This window comes from Tachysurus fulvidraco, chromosome 9 (genome assembly GCF_022655615.1).
Source record: "Tachysurus fulvidraco isolate hzauxx_2018 chromosome 9, HZAU_PFXX_2.0, whole genome shotgun sequence".
Lineage (NCBI taxonomy): Eukaryota > Metazoa > Chordata > Actinopteri > Siluriformes > Bagridae > Tachysurus > Tachysurus fulvidraco.
The window spans coordinates 8,424,869-8,443,311 of record NC_062526.1 but is presented as its reverse complement, the minus strand read 5'-3'; the positions used below and the strand labels follow the sequence as shown (position 1 = coordinate 8,443,311).

Genomic DNA, 18,443 nt, shown 5'->3' with positions numbered 1-18,443 from the left:
TATTATGTTCAGTGAGAACCAGGGAACAAAAATCCAGGAATATGAAAAGTTACAGATAGCAGGATGTTCTCACCGAGCGTCAGGGATCAGGGATGAAATCGGAAAAGGAGAATGTATCTGTTGTGGTTCACTGAAATTGCGATAAATAACAATCAACATCTTTTTGATATAAAAAAAATCTGCTTTTTTTTTTTTTTACTCAGGAGAAGAAAAAAAATCAGTAAACTTTCCCTGAATGCCATAATTGTTGTTTTTTTTTGTTTGTGTTTTTTTTTTTAGCTGCTCTTTTTGGAATCACCACAGCATTTTATAATTGGCACATGTTTTAAACTAATTAACCTTTCTGATGAGAGATAGTTATCACATTCTGTAGAAGAATATGGACACGTCATATTTATATTGTTAAAAATTGTGCACTTGTGTAAAAGTCAAGCTGTAAACCGACCTACGGGAAGAAGCTCCTGTAATGTACAATAACCTACGGCATATTAAACCGATGACAATTCCATTCATTAATTATCATGACGATTTTCTGAGAATGTCAGTGCGGATAACAGAAGAGAGAAAGGTATCAATATTATATAAAAATTACACAAAGTGACAAGTGCCTTCAGGAGGTCAGGAAGGATCAGGATCATGATATATTAAATGTTAACTGACTCAGGAATTACAGAGCAGCTGTGGGGCTGTGATTAAGCAAGACACGAAGACAAGGCAGGGGGTCTCATGGGAACTGAGGTACCTTGTGATGTGTCTAAAGCAGAGGATGGAGTGGGCTTCACAATAAAACGGCGGATCTCACGCGACAAGTCATCTGTTCTCACACATTGTGGGAGGTTTATTAAACACAGTGCAAAACAAATACAAAACAGAGTTACGAGTGAAAAGATGTAAACAAGACACGAACACAGATTAGGAACTAGTAATTAGAATAATTAGTTACAGTATTGAGATGGTCATAAACTAGAGCTTATATGTACAGTACAATCAACTCAATAATTAGGAATAAACACGGATGTGAATGTGGAAATATACTGGGAACTAAGGCAAGGAAATGGTCTTATAAATAATGGGAGCTATTACACCAGTGAGATGGAGCAAGGACGGAGATGTTGTGGAGACATGCTGGAACATGGAGGTCATTATCCACCATAGGAATAAATGCTCATGCTCATACGACTATACGTATTTTGATAAATTAGCTTTGAGAAAAAATTTCAACAGATTACAGGATAACATTACAGGAGTTGGGGGATAAGCACCGCCACCAGTGAAAGCACCATTCGTGATGAGGATATTTTAAGAATACTATTAGGAGTTTGGCAAAAAGACTACAGTATGTTGTGGAGCCAGAAAACATGAGGAAAAGATTCTGTGATCTGATGAGATCAAAACTGATTGTGTTACATGTGGCGGAAACACAACACAGCCCATCACCCTCACAGCACCATCCCCACAGTGAAGCATGGTGGCGGTAGTGTTACATTGAGACTTGCCCTTTGTCACATGGATGTTTCTATGACTAAAACCCTCCTTACTCGTTAACTGCTTATTATTCATTCACTTCAATTCAAATTTATTTGTATAGCACTTTTAACAATGGACATTGTGTCAAAGCAGCTTTACAGAACACAAGAAACAAAATATTATACAAAAATATAGAATTATACAAAACTTAAATTTAAATGTGTTTGTATTGACAAATGAACATGCCTGAGGTGACCGAAGCAACTGTGGCAAGGAAAATCTCCCTTAGATGGAAGAGGAAGAACTTTGAGAGAAACCAGATTCAAAAGGGAACATCACCCTCATTTGGGTTATTATTAAACAACATCCTACTCTTCTAGTCTCTTTTACCTGGGAAACACACAATTAAGTTTTGGTTCAGGGTTCATACATTTTTATATATAAATTCATTTTATATGTATTTTATATGATTTCTGTAAATTTAGTATGAAGCTGACATAACACATGTGAATGCTGACTTTAAAATCAAATTTGATCAAAGTTGGATCATGCTTTAAACATATCTCTGTTAATGCTTATTAATACATAGCAAATATTTAAATATATACAATGTCTAAAGATTATGAAAATCTACAGATTATTTGTGGAAATGGATTAAAATGGATACGCATTGGATATCCAAAAACAAAAGTATCAATATACTATTTCCCCCACTATAGCAAAGGACAGTTGAGGCTACTGTAAATCCTTAGCAGTGGCTTTTTGGAGTTAATCCAAACAGAACCCAAACTTTGAGAACTTTACTGAATGACCACTTCCTTGATATTTGATTACTTACAGAAGGATTACGTACATAACTATCGGATTAATTTGGCCTTTAGTGGATCTTTTTTATGTTATCATGACTGTACATAGACATCAGAGTGTCAGGAAGCCAATATCTTTCTAATGTCTGACTTTGTTATAAGAAAAAGTCATTAGTCCCACTACGTTAACCCACATGAATCATGGTCTAGTGTTGCTTTTTTAGAGTCTTGAAAAGAAAAAAAAAATCCCACACCCAGTGAAAATTACACACTGGTCTTTTTGGAGAAGCAGAACTCGTTACATAAATATGCAAACAAACAAAGCCAAAGCATAGCTAAGGTCGCCTAATTGCTATGTGTGTAACCATCAAATTACAAGGTAACATCATAGTTTATACAGCAATAAAAGCAATAATTATGTATTGTGGCTTCATAAAAGCGTTGAATATCAAATTTAGGTCTTAAAAGCTTGGCTGTTTAATTTGTTCCATCATATATTGAGGGGAATTAGTGTTCTTCCACTGGCTTTAATGCAATAAGAAAATATCTATAATTTTAGGAAATTTTGAAAAAAACCAAAATTGACTTTTACAGGACTGTTCTTGACCTTTGCCTTACCGCTAAGAATTTTTGCTCAATTACTGACTAAAATTCTAAGATAAATACAAATTTTTATGAGTATAAACGGTTTTGTCTCTGAAAATATAATGTTGGACAAGGTTCTGCCAAATGTGCTCTTCCATCCGAGCCAGGACAGACATTATAAATCCTTTTCTTAAGCATACAAAGCCTGAATGTATCTAGCAAACTAGAAGTACGGGAAGAAGCTCCACTATAATATTACAAAGAACATTTTTAAAAATAAAGAAAATCACATTTTTATTACAACCAGGTATTTTTTATTTTATTTTATTTTATTTTTGTGTTCCATCTTCTCTTACTCTGGCCTGGTAATATATGTTTTTATTTTAAGTACCAAAATTATTCAAATACACCTTATAGTTTTTAAGATATACTCATTTTAAACTGCGCATGTCGTTTTCAAGCAAGAGCCTCAAAAATAGGCCTAGAGTTGAACAGATTAAAAGGTTAAACATTTAAAAAGGATCCTGTCTCTCTACATTGGAAGAGCTACTAAAAAAATACACAAAAAAGCTGACACAGACTCCAGGCACTGTAAGTGCCATTTATTGTATCTGGTGGTATTTGGATTATAACTTAAGTAATAGATCACAGCATGGCATAAATTTCAAATTTTTAGGGCTTCGATGTGACTAATATTATCCCAAAGCTGATGAGGTGAAAACAGGATGGAGGCAAACATAAAACAGCAAAGCATGAAGATACAAGGAAAGGTTGTATTGCATTTAGAAAAGGGAGATGCCAGCCATGCAAACTGATGTCATTTAAATTGAGTTCACTATTTTGTCACTATTATGAAGGAACATCTGTGAAACAGATGACTGTTGATAAATGAAATGGACTGATAAAAAAACTGGTGTTAGTGTATATTTTTTATATCTCCAAGTTGTTAGTTTCTCGTTAGATACAGTACCTATTTACTGAGTCTCATTTACATTATACTCACACTGAATCACATTCTTATGATACTTATATTGAATCACAATTGTGTGATAGTCATATTGAATCAAGTCCAAAAGGTATTCATACTGAATCACATTCATATGATACTCATACTGAATCACATTCTTGTGGTCTTCATTCTGAATCACATTCTTATGATACTTATACTAAATCAAAATTGTGTGATAGTCATAGAGAATCGATTTCAAAAGGTATTCATACTGAATCACATTCATATAATACTCATACTGAATCACAGTCATACAATACTCATACTGAATGAAACTTATACAATACTTATACTGAATCACATTCATAAAATACTCATACTGAATCACATTCATACGATACTCATACTGAATCACATTCTTGTGGTCTTCATTCTGAATCACACTTATACAATACTTATACTGAATCACATTCATATGATACTAATACTGAATCACATTCATACGATACTCATACTGAATCACATTCATGTGGTCTTCATTCTGAATCACATTCTTATGATACTTATACTAAATCAAAATTGTGTGATAGTCATACTGAATTGATTTCAAAAGGTATTCATACTGAATCACATTCATGCGATACTCAAACTGAATCACATTCATATGATACTCATACTGAATCACATTCATACAATACTCGTACTGAATCACATTCTTGTGGCCTTCATTCTGAATCACACTTATACAATACTTTTACTGAATCACATTCATATGATACTAATACTGAATCACATTCATACGATACTCATACGATAGCCTCCACCATCCTTTTATAAATCCTGAAGCATTTCATTATAAAGGATTTATGCAATGCATATAGCAGTTCAGTGTCCGGTGTTTATGATTAAATTGTTTACACTGAAACATGTGTTTATTAATTCACTAAAATTCAGCAATCCTGTTGTACACAACTTTTTCTATTTAACCTCCACACCCTTGCTCAAGGCAGGAAATGAAAGAAAGCTGAATTGACCTCCTGGAAGAACTTTTTTAAGAATGCTCAGTTCTGGCTTGCACATGCTGGTTTGCTGTTTTATGTGAAGCAGCATGACAAGATTTTATGGACTTCAGTAAAGCAGTGTCTGATCGCATTAGCCGAGACACTGGGTCAGGATACTGGAACCACTGAAGGAGGCAGAATGGATTTAATTGAATAAAGGAAAGTAGCTCAAGTGGTGTGTTCTCTGATCTGGGAGTCAGGGTCAGGCCTCATCAAGCCCTTAAGTGCAAAAGCTAAATGTTTTTTGTCATATAACTATCCACCTTTAAAACTAAAATGATTAAGGGATAAATAAATTTTAAAAAAATAGACATGTATAGAAATAGTAATGTATAAAAATAGAAATAGACTGAAATTTGCAGAAATAGGCTGAAATGTATAAAAATGTATATAAATAGAAATAGGATGATATTTACATTTTCATTTCTAAATGTGTTATAAATGTTCCCTAATTCACTATAGCCTATAACTGCCATCACCCTCCTTCACCCTCCTTGTAAAAATAATCTGCTGCTGTATTGTTCATCTGTAAGCTGTCAGTATCCGTTAGCGGTCATACGTACAGCATGCCTGATGTCAAATCTGAGAGCTTCATGTCGAAAACTATTTTCTGTTGATTTGTCTTAAAATAAAATTGAGAAACTTCTAAATAAGAAAAGCTGGGTCTGATTTTTTTCTAGTGTCTGTACCGAAATAGTTGATATACATGCTTGTATACAGTACATATAGATACAGTAGGAAATATATAAATACAATACAGAAAAAAGTATAAATGCAAGTCTATTGCAACCTTGTGACAGCTTCATGATCCTCCCATTAGAATGATTAATAAATGTAATAAAGAAAAGTGTGTATTGGGTGTTTTATTCTCACATCACTGAATAAACCTTTTATCTTAAGTGAACTGTAACACAATATTCTATACTTCTTGCACCTAAGTATAGTTGTAGATTTATATGATACTGTTGTAAATATGAATAGTTTACTATTTACTGAATTTCTATGCTATTTTTGTCTTTATTGATTCTAAGTTTTCAATATTTGTTTTAATTCATCTTATTTCATCTTTAGTTTATTCTTACTTTATTCTATTTTATTTTATTTATTTATTTTGCATTTGTGCCTTATCTTTTATCCATGCTGCTGGAAAAATCAAATATCCCCTTGTGATGGATAAAACCTTCTCATCTTGTCTTATAAAATGAACATCAATATACAAAAATATTTACATGCCGTAGGTTTATTACACACCTTGAAATCTAGAAGAACACCCATTCTCCTGTTTTAACAAGTATTGCCAGAGGCATGCACACATACACTCTCTCCTATATGTGTGGACATGGGAGGTGGGTGTAATGAAGGGGGTGCGTATTGTCGTGACAAGAACTGGAGGGTTTCATACCTGCTGGGTAGCACCACTCATCCGTGCCAACCTGCTGGAAAAAAAAGGCATTCAGGAACTATGTGGGCTTCATTCATGACTGGAGGCCACTTCACTCAAAAACACCTCTAATTTCCTCAATTTCCTTTTACTTCACTGCTTATGAAAGCAAAATGAGTGCACCTGTTATCTTTGGGTGCTTTTATTTTTAAAGATGAATTTGATTTGTAAAGGATTTGACATACTAAAGACATCAGGATGTATGAGACTGCATTAAAACATTTATTCTGACAAGCTGTTCTTTTTCATTTATCAGAAATAAATATTAGATTAAAGAAAATCACAAACGTCAGCCATTTATAATAAGAATTTCATCCACCATTCATAATTAACTCATCCACCCTGTTTGGTGGTTACAAAACTATTTTTTAACATACATTTATCAGGCGTTATAATTAAATACAAACCTCTTAAATCAAGGTGGTAAAATAATTTTAGTAAACTCATGGCTTATGAATTATTATATTATTATCAAATGCCCATTTTAAGTCTAAAACGATTAAGCTCTTTCATAAATATGGAAAGATTTATAATCAACACAATAATTTTGTGGTTCATTTATCACTGAACACTTCCAAAAGAAATAAAGCTGTCATGATTTGTTCATTTTTGAGACCTTTTCTCAGGTTTTGCCTGACTTAACTCTTGGCTTTCCTTTCCTGTTTTCTTTCCTGGCCCATGACCCGTAATAAAGAAACAAATGGAAAACTGAATGGTACTATAGTATGACTATAACTTACCAAATACCACAAAAAAGAAAATCGTTCCTGAAATACATAAATACAGATTTTCATGAATTTTTAATACATGAAGAGTTTATATCGTCTCACCTTTAAAATATGGCTGTTCTGACAGATGGCACACCATCACCAGCTCCATCATTCCTGTCCTACTATCATGACATCCTGCTTGTATTATTCCTATAAAGAAATAAATGTGTTTTTGCTTCATTGTCTGCCGTGTCTTTTGATGCTATAAAAGCATACACAAAGCATGTATTGGATTTAACATTGAAAGCTATCAATCAGAAGATGTATACCAAAGAATTTCTAAAACATTATGAAAGCCATCATTAACAATACAAGAAAACTGAGCTCCATAGTGGCATTAATAAGAACAGGATGTCCCTCCAAAACTGACATAAGGACAAGATGAAACTTACAGTACCAGGGACCAGAGAGGCTGGTCAAGTGAAAATAGAGCTACATTAAAGAAGCTGCAGGAATCTTTGGCAAATTCGTGTTACTCCATGCATGTGACAACAATCTCTCCTATTTTTCACATATGGGCTAGGATGGTTCTATATATAGATTTTATTTCTTATAATAAAAATTGTATTAAAGCCTTCCTAAATCATCCCTAATAAGGTTTTATGAGACCAGGTTAGAATATTTTAGGCATAATTTGATAAGATTAACAAAACCTTGTATAACCCAAAGGACACCAAGGGCAGCATCATGCTATGGGACTGTTTGACCTCAGATGGGACTTTGGATAGAGTCAGTATAAATTGAGTTATGGATAGGTGCATAACTTTGTCATTTTTTTCTTGTACAACATTACCATGTTCCAGAAATTGTTATTATGTTAATAAAAACAGTAAGTACAATGACAGATTCATTTACAACATTTGGAAAAGATGCCCTTATATACATCGACTTATATTTTATCTAATTTTATACATCTGAGTAACTGAGAGCTCTAAGGGCCCAGCAGGGAAAGCTTAGTGGACCTGTGATTTGAACTCATAACCTCCCAAGCATTAAGTAAACAACTTAACCACTAAGAAACCACATTCATCTCGGTTTGCTTTTTTTCTAAGACAAAAATATGCTAAATGTGCCAAAACAACTCTATCATACATAAAGATGTAAGTGTGTGTGTTGTGTTATGTTGTGTTATGACCACACCCACCTTTATGTGGGTGCCCAAACAATCGTGTGTTTCTGTGTAGCCATGGATATGGCCAGCTGTGAAAACAAAAGTGATTAATGATCACACCTGTGGAGAGTTAATGGGCTGAAGGATGGTGAAGCACTTCAAGTGTCTCAGTCGTCTCTCAGCCTGCACTTGATCTTGTTGTTTTAACACTGAGTGTCATGCAGAGTTGCAGAGGCCTGGAACTGTGGGCCAAGGGTGGCTATCCATCTTCAGTCAAGACAAGACTAACACAAACTTACTGTATGTTAATGTTATGCTATCTTACTGTTACAGTATGTTTGAAAACTTCACCCAAAAGCACCTGTTCTGCCTATAGGTTATATGCTATAGGGTTTACTTTATTTATACTTCAAACAGGGGTTATAATTTAGACAGGGCTGATTGAGAGAAACTGTAAACCTAAGAAAATGTAGGGAGAAAAAAACCCTTCCATTAGGATCTATACACAACAGAGTGAGCCCGAACAAGACAACAGATAATAATTACTGCTGGATAAGAAAGGAGTGTACAGTAATTGGAGATATAAGGAAATAGACAAATGAAGCAGGAACCAGATTGCAAACAATATGTAATAAGGAAATTGCTAACTTAATCAACACTTTTCACTGTTTTCTATGTTTTACTCTTTTAATATAATGTAATTTACAGTTCATTAGCTATCGAAGTTCAGTGGTGCCTGATAGATGATTTCTTCTCATTTCGTCTCGTCTGGTCTCATCACGTCTCTTCTTTTCTCTTCTCTTCTCTTCTCTCCTTTCCGCTCCTCTCCTCTCCTCTCCTCTCAGCCGCTCTTCTCCTCTTCTCTCCTCTCCTCTCCTCTCCTCTTCTCTTCTCTCCTCCTATGTGCTCTTCTCTACTTTGGTATCCTCTTTTCTTCTGTTCTCTTCTCTCCTCCTCTCTTCTCTTCTCTCAGATGCTATGTAGGAGGTCTTGAAACACAGGAGAGCAAACGAGAGAGAGAGAGAGAGAGAGAGAGAGAGAGAGAGAGAGAGAGAGAGAGAGAGAGAGAGAGAGAGAGAGAGAGAGAGAATGTGTCTAACAAAGAAAAACAGAAAGAGGAACTGTGTGTATGAGAGAAAGGACAGAACTATGAAGAACTGTGGACTGGATTAATTAAACATTAAACTGAGTGGTGGAGACCACACACAGGCTCTCTCTCTCTTTCTCTCTCTCTCTCTCACACACACACACACACACACACACACACACACACACACTCACACTCACACTCACACACACTCACACACACTTATCCTGTAGATCATCCAAGCAAAACTAACAATGATAATGTTCCTCAAATGTCATGAGGAAAAAGGGGTTTAATAAGAAGCTCTTAAAAAGAAAGCTCAAGTGATTTGATATAAACTCTTAATTACAGTGCTTTGTGAATAAATGATGTCCACACAGATCCTATTACAGAAACCACAAACTCTCATACAAAAATGTTTTTATCCCAGATTTCTAATTTCCACTTATTCAAGTTATTTCCAGACTTCGTGTTGAAATCAATGGAGCTAAGCTGCTATTTTTGTCTCAAAAGCAGCTCATTGTGTATTTGTGAATGCAGAATACTCTGGGTTACTGATCACTGATTTGGGCCCCTGAGCAAGGCCCTTAACCCTCTGTGTTCCAGGGATGCTGAATTTTACTGTGCTGTAATGTGTCAAAATCTAGGCTATTTCTTCTAATTAGAGATTCTAGTAAGATTTATACTTATCTTGTCCTCGTTTGCAGAAAAAGTGTTTAGTTTCCAACTTTACTAGTCTCTACTTGCTAGTCTCATATGCTACAGTAAACTTCAAAAATATGTCCCATGTTCCTGAACCCTTCTCACATAACTCCCCCTAGCTACAGTCACTAAACTGGCTCAGTGTTTTAGCAAGAATCAAACAATCCACATTTGTACATACTTTAGTTCAAGATTACACACCTGCATACCAGTTCAGAGCACTTGGGATGATCTTCTCTTACATATAGACATGCTCAGAACTCCAGATCTAAATGCTTTAGCGTTCTGATTCATCAGTAGCCATCCATCAAGAAGACTTTTTCATGTCTGCTCTTTTATGCAGGTTAGCCTGCATTTTCATGCTCTGTTTCCTTATACATCTATAAAAATACCTGAAAATATAAAACCATATAAATTCATGTTCAGTTTTGATGCTGCTAGACATTGTGGATAATTGCTGAGTGCGAAACTTTAAACCGAACACTATCCTACTAATCAGAGTAGTAGCAAAAGTCCGATGACAGACACAATGTCAGGCTGCCTGGTAAATTTATGTCTTTCCGGTTTAATTAATAGGATTAAAATTCTCGCCTTCCCACACATCAACACTTCAGCTCTTGCATGAAGATAAAAATGAAATTCTTGTATTGAACATCTGAATAAACCTGACACCATGGCTCCTGGACCAACAAATGTTAAGTCATGTTTCAGTCAACACATTCTACCGTGTCAGCTTGTTTTATGCTCAACCTCATGCCTTTGTGCTGTTGGATAAATTATACCCCAGCCCAAAGATTCACATTTGTGAGAAACATAAGATGTATTATCATAGATAGATAGATAGATAGATAGATAGATAGATAGATAGATAGATAGATAGATAGATAGATAGATAGATAGATAGATAGATAGATAGATAGATAGATAGATAGATATTTTAAACATGTTACCATTTGTATATGTTCTATAGTAACATTATTATCATCGTTAGCATTGTATAATTCTACAGTCACAATATGGGGAAGCTCAATATTCAAATTATAATAAAATATTTTTTTAAATATAGAACGTGTTCTAAAGTTCCAAAATCACTGTTTTCAAAAGTATCTAATAGTATACCATTGTGTAATGCTTAAAAATTCAAGACAGTAGTACACACAGACACACACACACACACACACACACACACAAGCACATACATACATACACACAAGCACATACATACATACACACAAGCACATACATACATACACACATATACACACATACACAAAGATAGATAGATAGATAGATAGATAGATAGATAGATAGATAGATAGATAGATAGATAGATAGATAGATAGATAGATAGATAGATAGATAGATAGATAGATAGATAGATAGATAGTTTACTTAACTAATAAGAACTGAACTTAACACGAATAACCAAAGTCTTAACCACTGAGCCTCCACTGCCCTCTACAGGCAACAACAACAACTAAAAACATTTCTGGATTGTGCTCTGATTCAGTGCACATATTTTATGTGACTATTGCAGTGTTTGTGTTATTTCAGTAGATAATTAATTTATCCAATGTGAATCATAAATTAAACGGTAGTGAGGTTATGGGTTAAAAATGCTTAAGAACACTTAAGAATGTCTAACAGTGGAGCAACAAATATATATTTCATTCAAAAGGGCATATGGAATCATTTATAATGATTAATTCAGTAACCTTTAAGTTATTTTTTAATCATTATTTTAATAAAAACAGATGCAATAGTGATTTAGACATTTTTTGGTCGTTTATCGTTTTAGACTTTTTGAGTTCTAATTTTTTGTTTAAAAATTTTTGCTTATATTTTATTGATATTTTCAGAAATGTAACAAATTATTATAAAATATATATTTTACTATATTTTCATAAAATAAATACAAAAATTATAGTATATACAGTACACATACATACATATTATATATAATCTATAATATAAAATTATATATATAATCTATAAAATATTAAAATAGATTTTATAAGATATTTTCAGAAATGTAACAAATTTATCTTATTTAGTATACCGTTGATATTCTTCAGTTATTTTCTCTTCCTTGCATTTTAACGGGATCATCCAATTTCCAGAAGTCCAGATTGCTTGCAATGCTCATATCTGACACTAGATGGCGCAAGTGTATTGCATGTTCAGACTCCCAAAATCGTGTGTTCTATTACATATAAATGATAGTAATGATTCTAAACTAAGAACCATGCGATTAATCTTGCAGAGGTCCCTCTTGAGTTGGTTAATCTAAATAAGTTAATTATTGTGATTAATCTGATTTACCTCACAACTTCTAGTAATGCAGAATCAAAAAGAATAGACTGACATTGAAATGAATTTTATACATAACCACAAATAAGTATTCATCCATTATGTATTCCCTTAAGTATTCATTAATCTACAAAAGGTATTCATGAATGGGGAAAATAGTATACATTTTATGTAAAAGTTATCACGGGATAGTAAAAGTACTCACCTAAATAACTGTATAGTATCTATATTAGTTTTAGTGCAAGCAGCTGTAAACAGAATGACACAATTAGTTGAATGGAGTCCACATGTGTGCAATTAAATTTCTTCAACCTTTTCCTGGAAAGCCCCAGAGTTTGTTAAAATGCATATCTAAACAAATCATCAAGAAGTACAAGTCCATTTTCTTAAAAAGTAAGAACCGGGTTTGGTGACATAAATACTAAACTTTTAGCACCAAGATTAAAAAAAAACATTACACTGTCTAGACAAGACCATCTATCAAAGGTTAGTGACTCAGTAAGGATGGGATTAGTCACAGAAACAACCAAGAGGTCAAGGTTAGCTCTGAAGGAGCTGTAGTGATCCACGTCTCAGATTAGATAAGCTGTTCACAGAACAAACAAAGCCTGGACAGTGGACAATTACACAAAGATTGAATTTATGGAAGGGTTGAAAGAAAAAATAATTGTATAAAGCTATGCCCTGATTGACTGGGGCACTTTAAATGTGACTTTTTGTTCTTTTTTTGGCACAAAGCACTATGTTTTGCAAAAACCTTACACTACTCATAACCCTGAGGAAACTATACCCACACTCACACACGGTGATGGTAGCATCACATATTGGAGGGGGTGTTTCATCAGCAAAGGAAAACTGGTCAGGGTTGAGGGCAATCCTAGAAAAGAACATGCTCCTCTGCGAGTATTGTATTTCAGTAGTGTTCAAAGCTAATACCACTCGTGTTAAAATGGCACAGTCAAAGCCCAGAGCTCAATCTGTGGCACTTTACCATTTACCAATTGTCTCAATCCAATGTAACAGAGCTTGAGTATTGTTTTGGCAAGATAAATGGCCAAAAATTTATGAGACTCCATATGTGCAAATTTAATAATAAAAAAAACGTAGCCCAATAGAGCACTTTACCAAGTACTACCCAGGAGGAGAATACTTACACAAACAACAAATCTGCTTTTTTATTTCTTAACACAACATAAATACATTTTATATAATCATGGATATTGAACATGCAATAAATAACCAGCAATTTCTTTCGATTGGTTCAGGTTTATATTGAATCAAAGGAGTGAAAATAATAATAATAATAATGTGTGTGTGTGTGTGTGTGTGTGTGTGTGTGTGTGTGTGTGTGTGTGTGTGTGTGTGTGTGTGTGTGTGTGTGAGAGAGAGAGAGAGAGAGAGAGAGAGAGAGAGAGAGAGAGAGAGAGAGAGTGAGTGAGAGAGAGAGATATGAAATCTGAATCTCGATTCAAGTTCCAGGTTGTGCAAGATTACAAAGTGTGAAAATGCTCAAGGGGGACACATTGTATTTGTTGATCATTTTAACCAAAGCTCCTTGCAAATGATCTAGAATAAAGTCCAGTCATGCAGCACTTAAAGGGTGTTAATGGGTCCAGCATGTGGCTCTCTGGTAATTTTGGGAATTTTTTTTTCCTCTCTCTTTTTTTCTTTGTTTCATCTCAAAGTTTTTTTTTCCCTTTGCATCACTGTCTCATTTGGCTTGTTCACTAGGGATATAAATCTACATACTGATTTCTGTAAAGCTGCTTTGTGACTGTGTCTATTGTTAAAAGCTCTATATGAATTTAAACTTCTGCACCGCAAAAAAGCAAATGGTATTGAATCGGATTGAGATTCACGTGTTTACACTGCTAATTTTTCCAGTTCAACTTGTATTATCTGCACCACCACTTTCACCTTGATGATCGAAATTTCATTCGGATCCAGCTCAATCTGTGTTTTCATGAAGGTTTTCAATCCCACTGACTTACTAAGTCGATACATACATACATACATACATACATACATACATACATACATACATACAAAGTGCACCTGTTATATGTTTAGCATAGAATACAAGTATGTTAAAGTTCAATTAAAAATTATTTGTAAAGCTCTTTTAACAATAGACATTGTCCCAAAACAGCGTTACAGAACATAAGAAACATAATACAAAAATTTTAACATTATACAAAAATTCAAGATAATTAGATATATTTAAATGTTTGTATTTATCCCCAATGAACAAGTCTGAGGTGACTCAGGTGACTGTGGGGAGGAAAAACTCCTTTAGATGGAAGAGGAAGAAATCTTGAGAGAAACCAGACTCAAAGGGGAACCTCATCCTCATATGGGTGACACTGGAGGGTGTGATTATAAATATACAGTGTATCGATGAGGATGTTGTTGTCCTTATGGAGTTGGCATCTCCTCAGAAAGTGTAATAATGTCCAATGGCGCCACCTACCGGTTGAAGCACCGTGTTTGCGCTCTCTGCTCAGGCGACGGCGCACACCTACATTGTTAGAAGCCACCCATTTCCTTCAACATGCCATTTTCGTGTCTCTATCAGACGGTATGTCGGTTTTAACGCATTTCACCGGGCTTTCCCTGCTTTCTGCGCACTGACGACGGCGGAGGCTTCGAGGTAATTGGCTTTTATTGAGGTGTAATGAGCAGCGCTCCTGGTGAGCGGATCCTACTCCGCTTCTCGGTACTTAAGTGAAATGAAGAATACGGCTGCGTTTGTTTGCTTTACACTCAGCACGATACTGACGACTGGAACCTGCGCTTTGATTAAAACCCGGTGTGAGACGGTTCAAAATGTGAATCCGTTTCGGGTTTTTTTATGTTTTTCAGATGGCACGCTTGTGCACGTCGTGGTTGATTCCGTGTGCTTTCTCACACATACGCAAGTCTTTGCCTAACGCCGTATCCGTCGTGTTCACTAGGCAACCAGGGCTTTAATTCCCACAAAACGCATCTTCACAAAACATCCCATAATTTGGCTTTTATTTGTTATTCTTGTGTATAGACGTCGCAACAGCGTCGACAAACATCTCCAAAGCTTAAACAGGCCGATGAAACGAATATATCATGGCAGAAATGAGAGAAGACACCTTCCTTGCATTGTTTATAATTAAATCCTAAATTTTTTTTATTCAAATCTGTTCTCTTTTAGGTCGAATATGAGTAGGATTCGGTGTAAGCTATCATGAGGGTGCAGGTGATGGAAGCGCCCAACACCATGACAGCCTTCAAACAGGAAAACACTGAGGACCATTACGAGTTTGGAGACGATCTTGGAAGGTAAGGAATAATATTTCCTTGTTTTATTATTATTATTATTATTATTATTTGTTTATTTTTATTTTGTTGATGTTTTTTCTTAGGAATCCTTCCTCCTAAATGGCTTATATTGCTACATTGTTTACTAGTGTACAGTTTGTAATAAACCAGAGATTTTTGGACGGTTCAGTGTTATGAACGTTTGAGGATCATGTAATAATCCTCCATTGTCTCCAAGTTGAGGCCAGTGATGATGTTGGAAAATACCTTAACCTGTTCTCTTATGATATGATATCTTATGTCAAACCCAACTTGCATTAAAACCAAGAGGACAGAAAGAGAAAGAGATGGCAGGGGACATGGTGATTTTGTGGTTCATGCATCTGCTGCACGTGTCCAAGGTCGGGGTTCGATTCCTGGCTCCACCCTGTGTGCATGGAGTTTGCATGGGGTTTCCACTAGGCATTCTGCTTTCTTCTCCCTGTCTAAAATCATGTTGTAGGCTGATTGCCATCTCAATTTTTATTTCTGTAGTCTGCAAATTGGGGTGTGTGTCAGTGCGAGTCTTCCTGTCCCCCTGGGATTAGTCATGTGTTTCCCCCTGTGTTGGATAAGCGGTACAGAAAATGGATTGAAGTCTGGCTATTCTGTGATGTATTCATTTAATAGACCTTGATTAAGCATCAATAATACCAACTTCATCTAGGAGAACATGAAGGACCGTTACAAGATCTTGGACTTTTTGGATAAACATGACTCGTTATGATCATCTAATGTCAAGGAATAAGAGGGGTCCATGTTTATGTGAGCCTACACCTTGGATAGAGAATTTGATGGTGTGATAAAGTCTACCGCATTTTATTTAAACTGATCTGTATGCCAGTCATATCAAATTGTAGTATTTCACAGCTGAGCACCAAGTCTTGTGGTAAATTTTCTATGGTCTGCTTCCTTCTCATTTGCTGTCACATATATTATGGGTTTACTGTCTGGCTGTATAACACATAATTGGCTGCAAATTAGCTTTATTTGTTAAGGTGACCTCACTTCAGCCACCTGGTCATTGTGTTTGTTTAACCATGCCGGCTGTGTTTCTACTGAAACGTTGTCCTGTGTGATTGGAGACAGGGGTAAATCTTCCAGGTCAGTCTCACAAGCTTTTGCATTTTCACTCAATTCCAGGCATGTGGGTGGTGTTTGCTCAAGCCACATGAAGCTAGTCATGTCGTGGGCTGCAGCAAATTGGACTCTATATGTTTAAAAGAAATGGTTTGTGTACCAGCTCTCATGGAACAGCCTATAGGGTGAGGAAAATGCCCTACATTTTGATATTGTGTGGGATAAACGGTACTGTGCCAGTAAGAAGATGCTCAGAGACTCTTGAGCTCACTCTTTTCCTCTTCAATACTACAAAATGCAAAATGATATCTATTAAGCTGAACTGATTTGTGTAATTTATTTAGAATTTTTTTTATGACTGTTCTGTTGAAGTTCTGTTGAACGGGTTCAGTAATAGGGATACTACGGGACTGTATTTGATTACATTGCAGACGAAATGATACACATGCTTTCTCTTGCTCTTTCACACTCTCCTGTTTCTCTCTCAGAGCTAGTTATGGTGTAAAATGTCTCTTTCGGGAATATTCAAATGAACATTGATTACAAGCCTAATGAATTCATTTCATCCATTCCTGTCTGTATATTATACATATTTTATCATAAGCAAATGTTTTGGGCCTGTAAATGTTTTCTAGCTCATAAGTGTGAGTTTTTGATGGCAGAAACTATCTGTATATCCATTAGCTTTGTGTTGATGTGCAAATTCTCAAACAGGGCTCAGATTTGTCTGGAGATCTTGCTGAATAGTTTTTGTCTTGTGCTTATTGGTAGTGACAAGCACTTGGTACAAACACTTGGTGAGCTGATCGTGCTCAGCCAGACATGAGTAGATCCTTCAAAATCAGCAAGATCATTGACCTTGACCCAAGTGGTTTGTCACATTTGTAATCGAGCACAGGTCTCCATAAAATAATCGGATCTTCCAGAAGTGGGCAAATATTCAGAACACACTGGGTGTCAGTACCAGGACTGAGATTTGTTGTTTGGCTTATAAGGCAGTGCCCCAAGCCCTGTATGGATTAGACTCACTTATAAGACAACTTGAGTAAGTGTCTACCAACCGAAACCAAATCCCTGATTCATAGGATTTAAACAAAAGCTGTTATGGCAGTTGCTGCTTGTGGTTCAGCCTCATTCTTCTGATTTGTCTTTAATGATCAAGCCTGATCACTCCTCTCCATTCAGAGCTGGAATCTTAACTAGCTTGAATTAGAGGTTCCAGGGTTGAACACACAGGCCTATTTGATGGGCTTGAATAGACTACAGCCTCAGTAAACTCTAAACAAAAAAATAAGGAGTCTTTATTTTGCTGCTCAGTTATCAATAGTCTCTGCTCACGGTGGTCCAGTTGTAGGAGAAGAGCACCGAAGTGTTGAGACACTGCATGGATGCAGTTGGCAACGGCTTTCATGGGACTGGGCAGCGTTGCTATTTGGACACGATGCTGAGATTCACGATTCTGGATGTCAAAGAAAGTTTTACTAGAGTTTGCGATTACGCAAGAGGGCTTTTTGTCAATGTGTCACATTGATGAGTGCTTAATATTGACCAGATTGAATGTAGTACCTCGCTGCTTCCCTTATTAGGGGTATTGACCATATTCCACAACAGAGATCCTGTTTAAATATCAACAAAAGAGAAGTAGAATGCGCTTTACTAAAAGCAGTGAATCGATGTGGCTGGACGAGTTGGTTGTCTGCCAAATTTCTCATTACGCGTTAGTTCCGCTCTCACCTACTGCGAC

At 35.6% G+C, this 18,443-nt stretch overlaps 1 protein-coding gene and 2 long non-coding RNA genes across 4 annotated transcripts in view; 1 reads left to right on the top strand and 2 right to left on the bottom strand.

The window, feature by feature from the left end:
• Window positions 1-5,997: 5,997 nt before the first annotated feature.
• On the bottom strand, window positions 5,998-8,851 carry LOC113637758. Its single transcript, XR_003439433.2, has 3 exons — window positions 8,224-8,851; window positions 7,140-7,229; window positions 5,998-6,301 (listed from the first exon to the last, which is right to left on the bottom strand). It is a non-coding gene; the product is annotated as an uncharacterized LOC113637758 (long non-coding RNA).
• A 1,335-nt stretch (window positions 8,852-10,186) lies between these two features.
• Window positions 10,187-14,897, bottom strand: LOC113637619. Its single transcript, XR_003439410.2, has 3 exons — window positions 14,760-14,897; window positions 12,495-12,537; window positions 10,187-10,371 (listed from the first exon to the last, which is right to left on the bottom strand). It is a non-coding gene; the product is annotated as an uncharacterized LOC113637619 (long non-coding RNA).
• Window positions 14,773-18,443, top strand: part of dapk1 (death-associated protein kinase 1) — a 64,129-nt gene continuing 60,458 nt past the window's right edge. Inside the window, exons 1-2 of one of the 2 annotated variants that reach the window (XR_007143804.1) lie at window positions 14,773-14,939; window positions 15,474-15,601. Coding sequence is in view for 1 of the 2 variants with exons in the window: in XM_027138347.2 (XP_026994148.1) it covers window positions 15,507-15,601 (95 nt within the window). In the remaining variant the exon portion in view is untranslated. The remainder of the gene's footprint in view (window positions 14,940-15,473; window positions 15,602-18,443) is intronic. The other variant, XM_027138347.2, reaches the window with a different exon arrangement.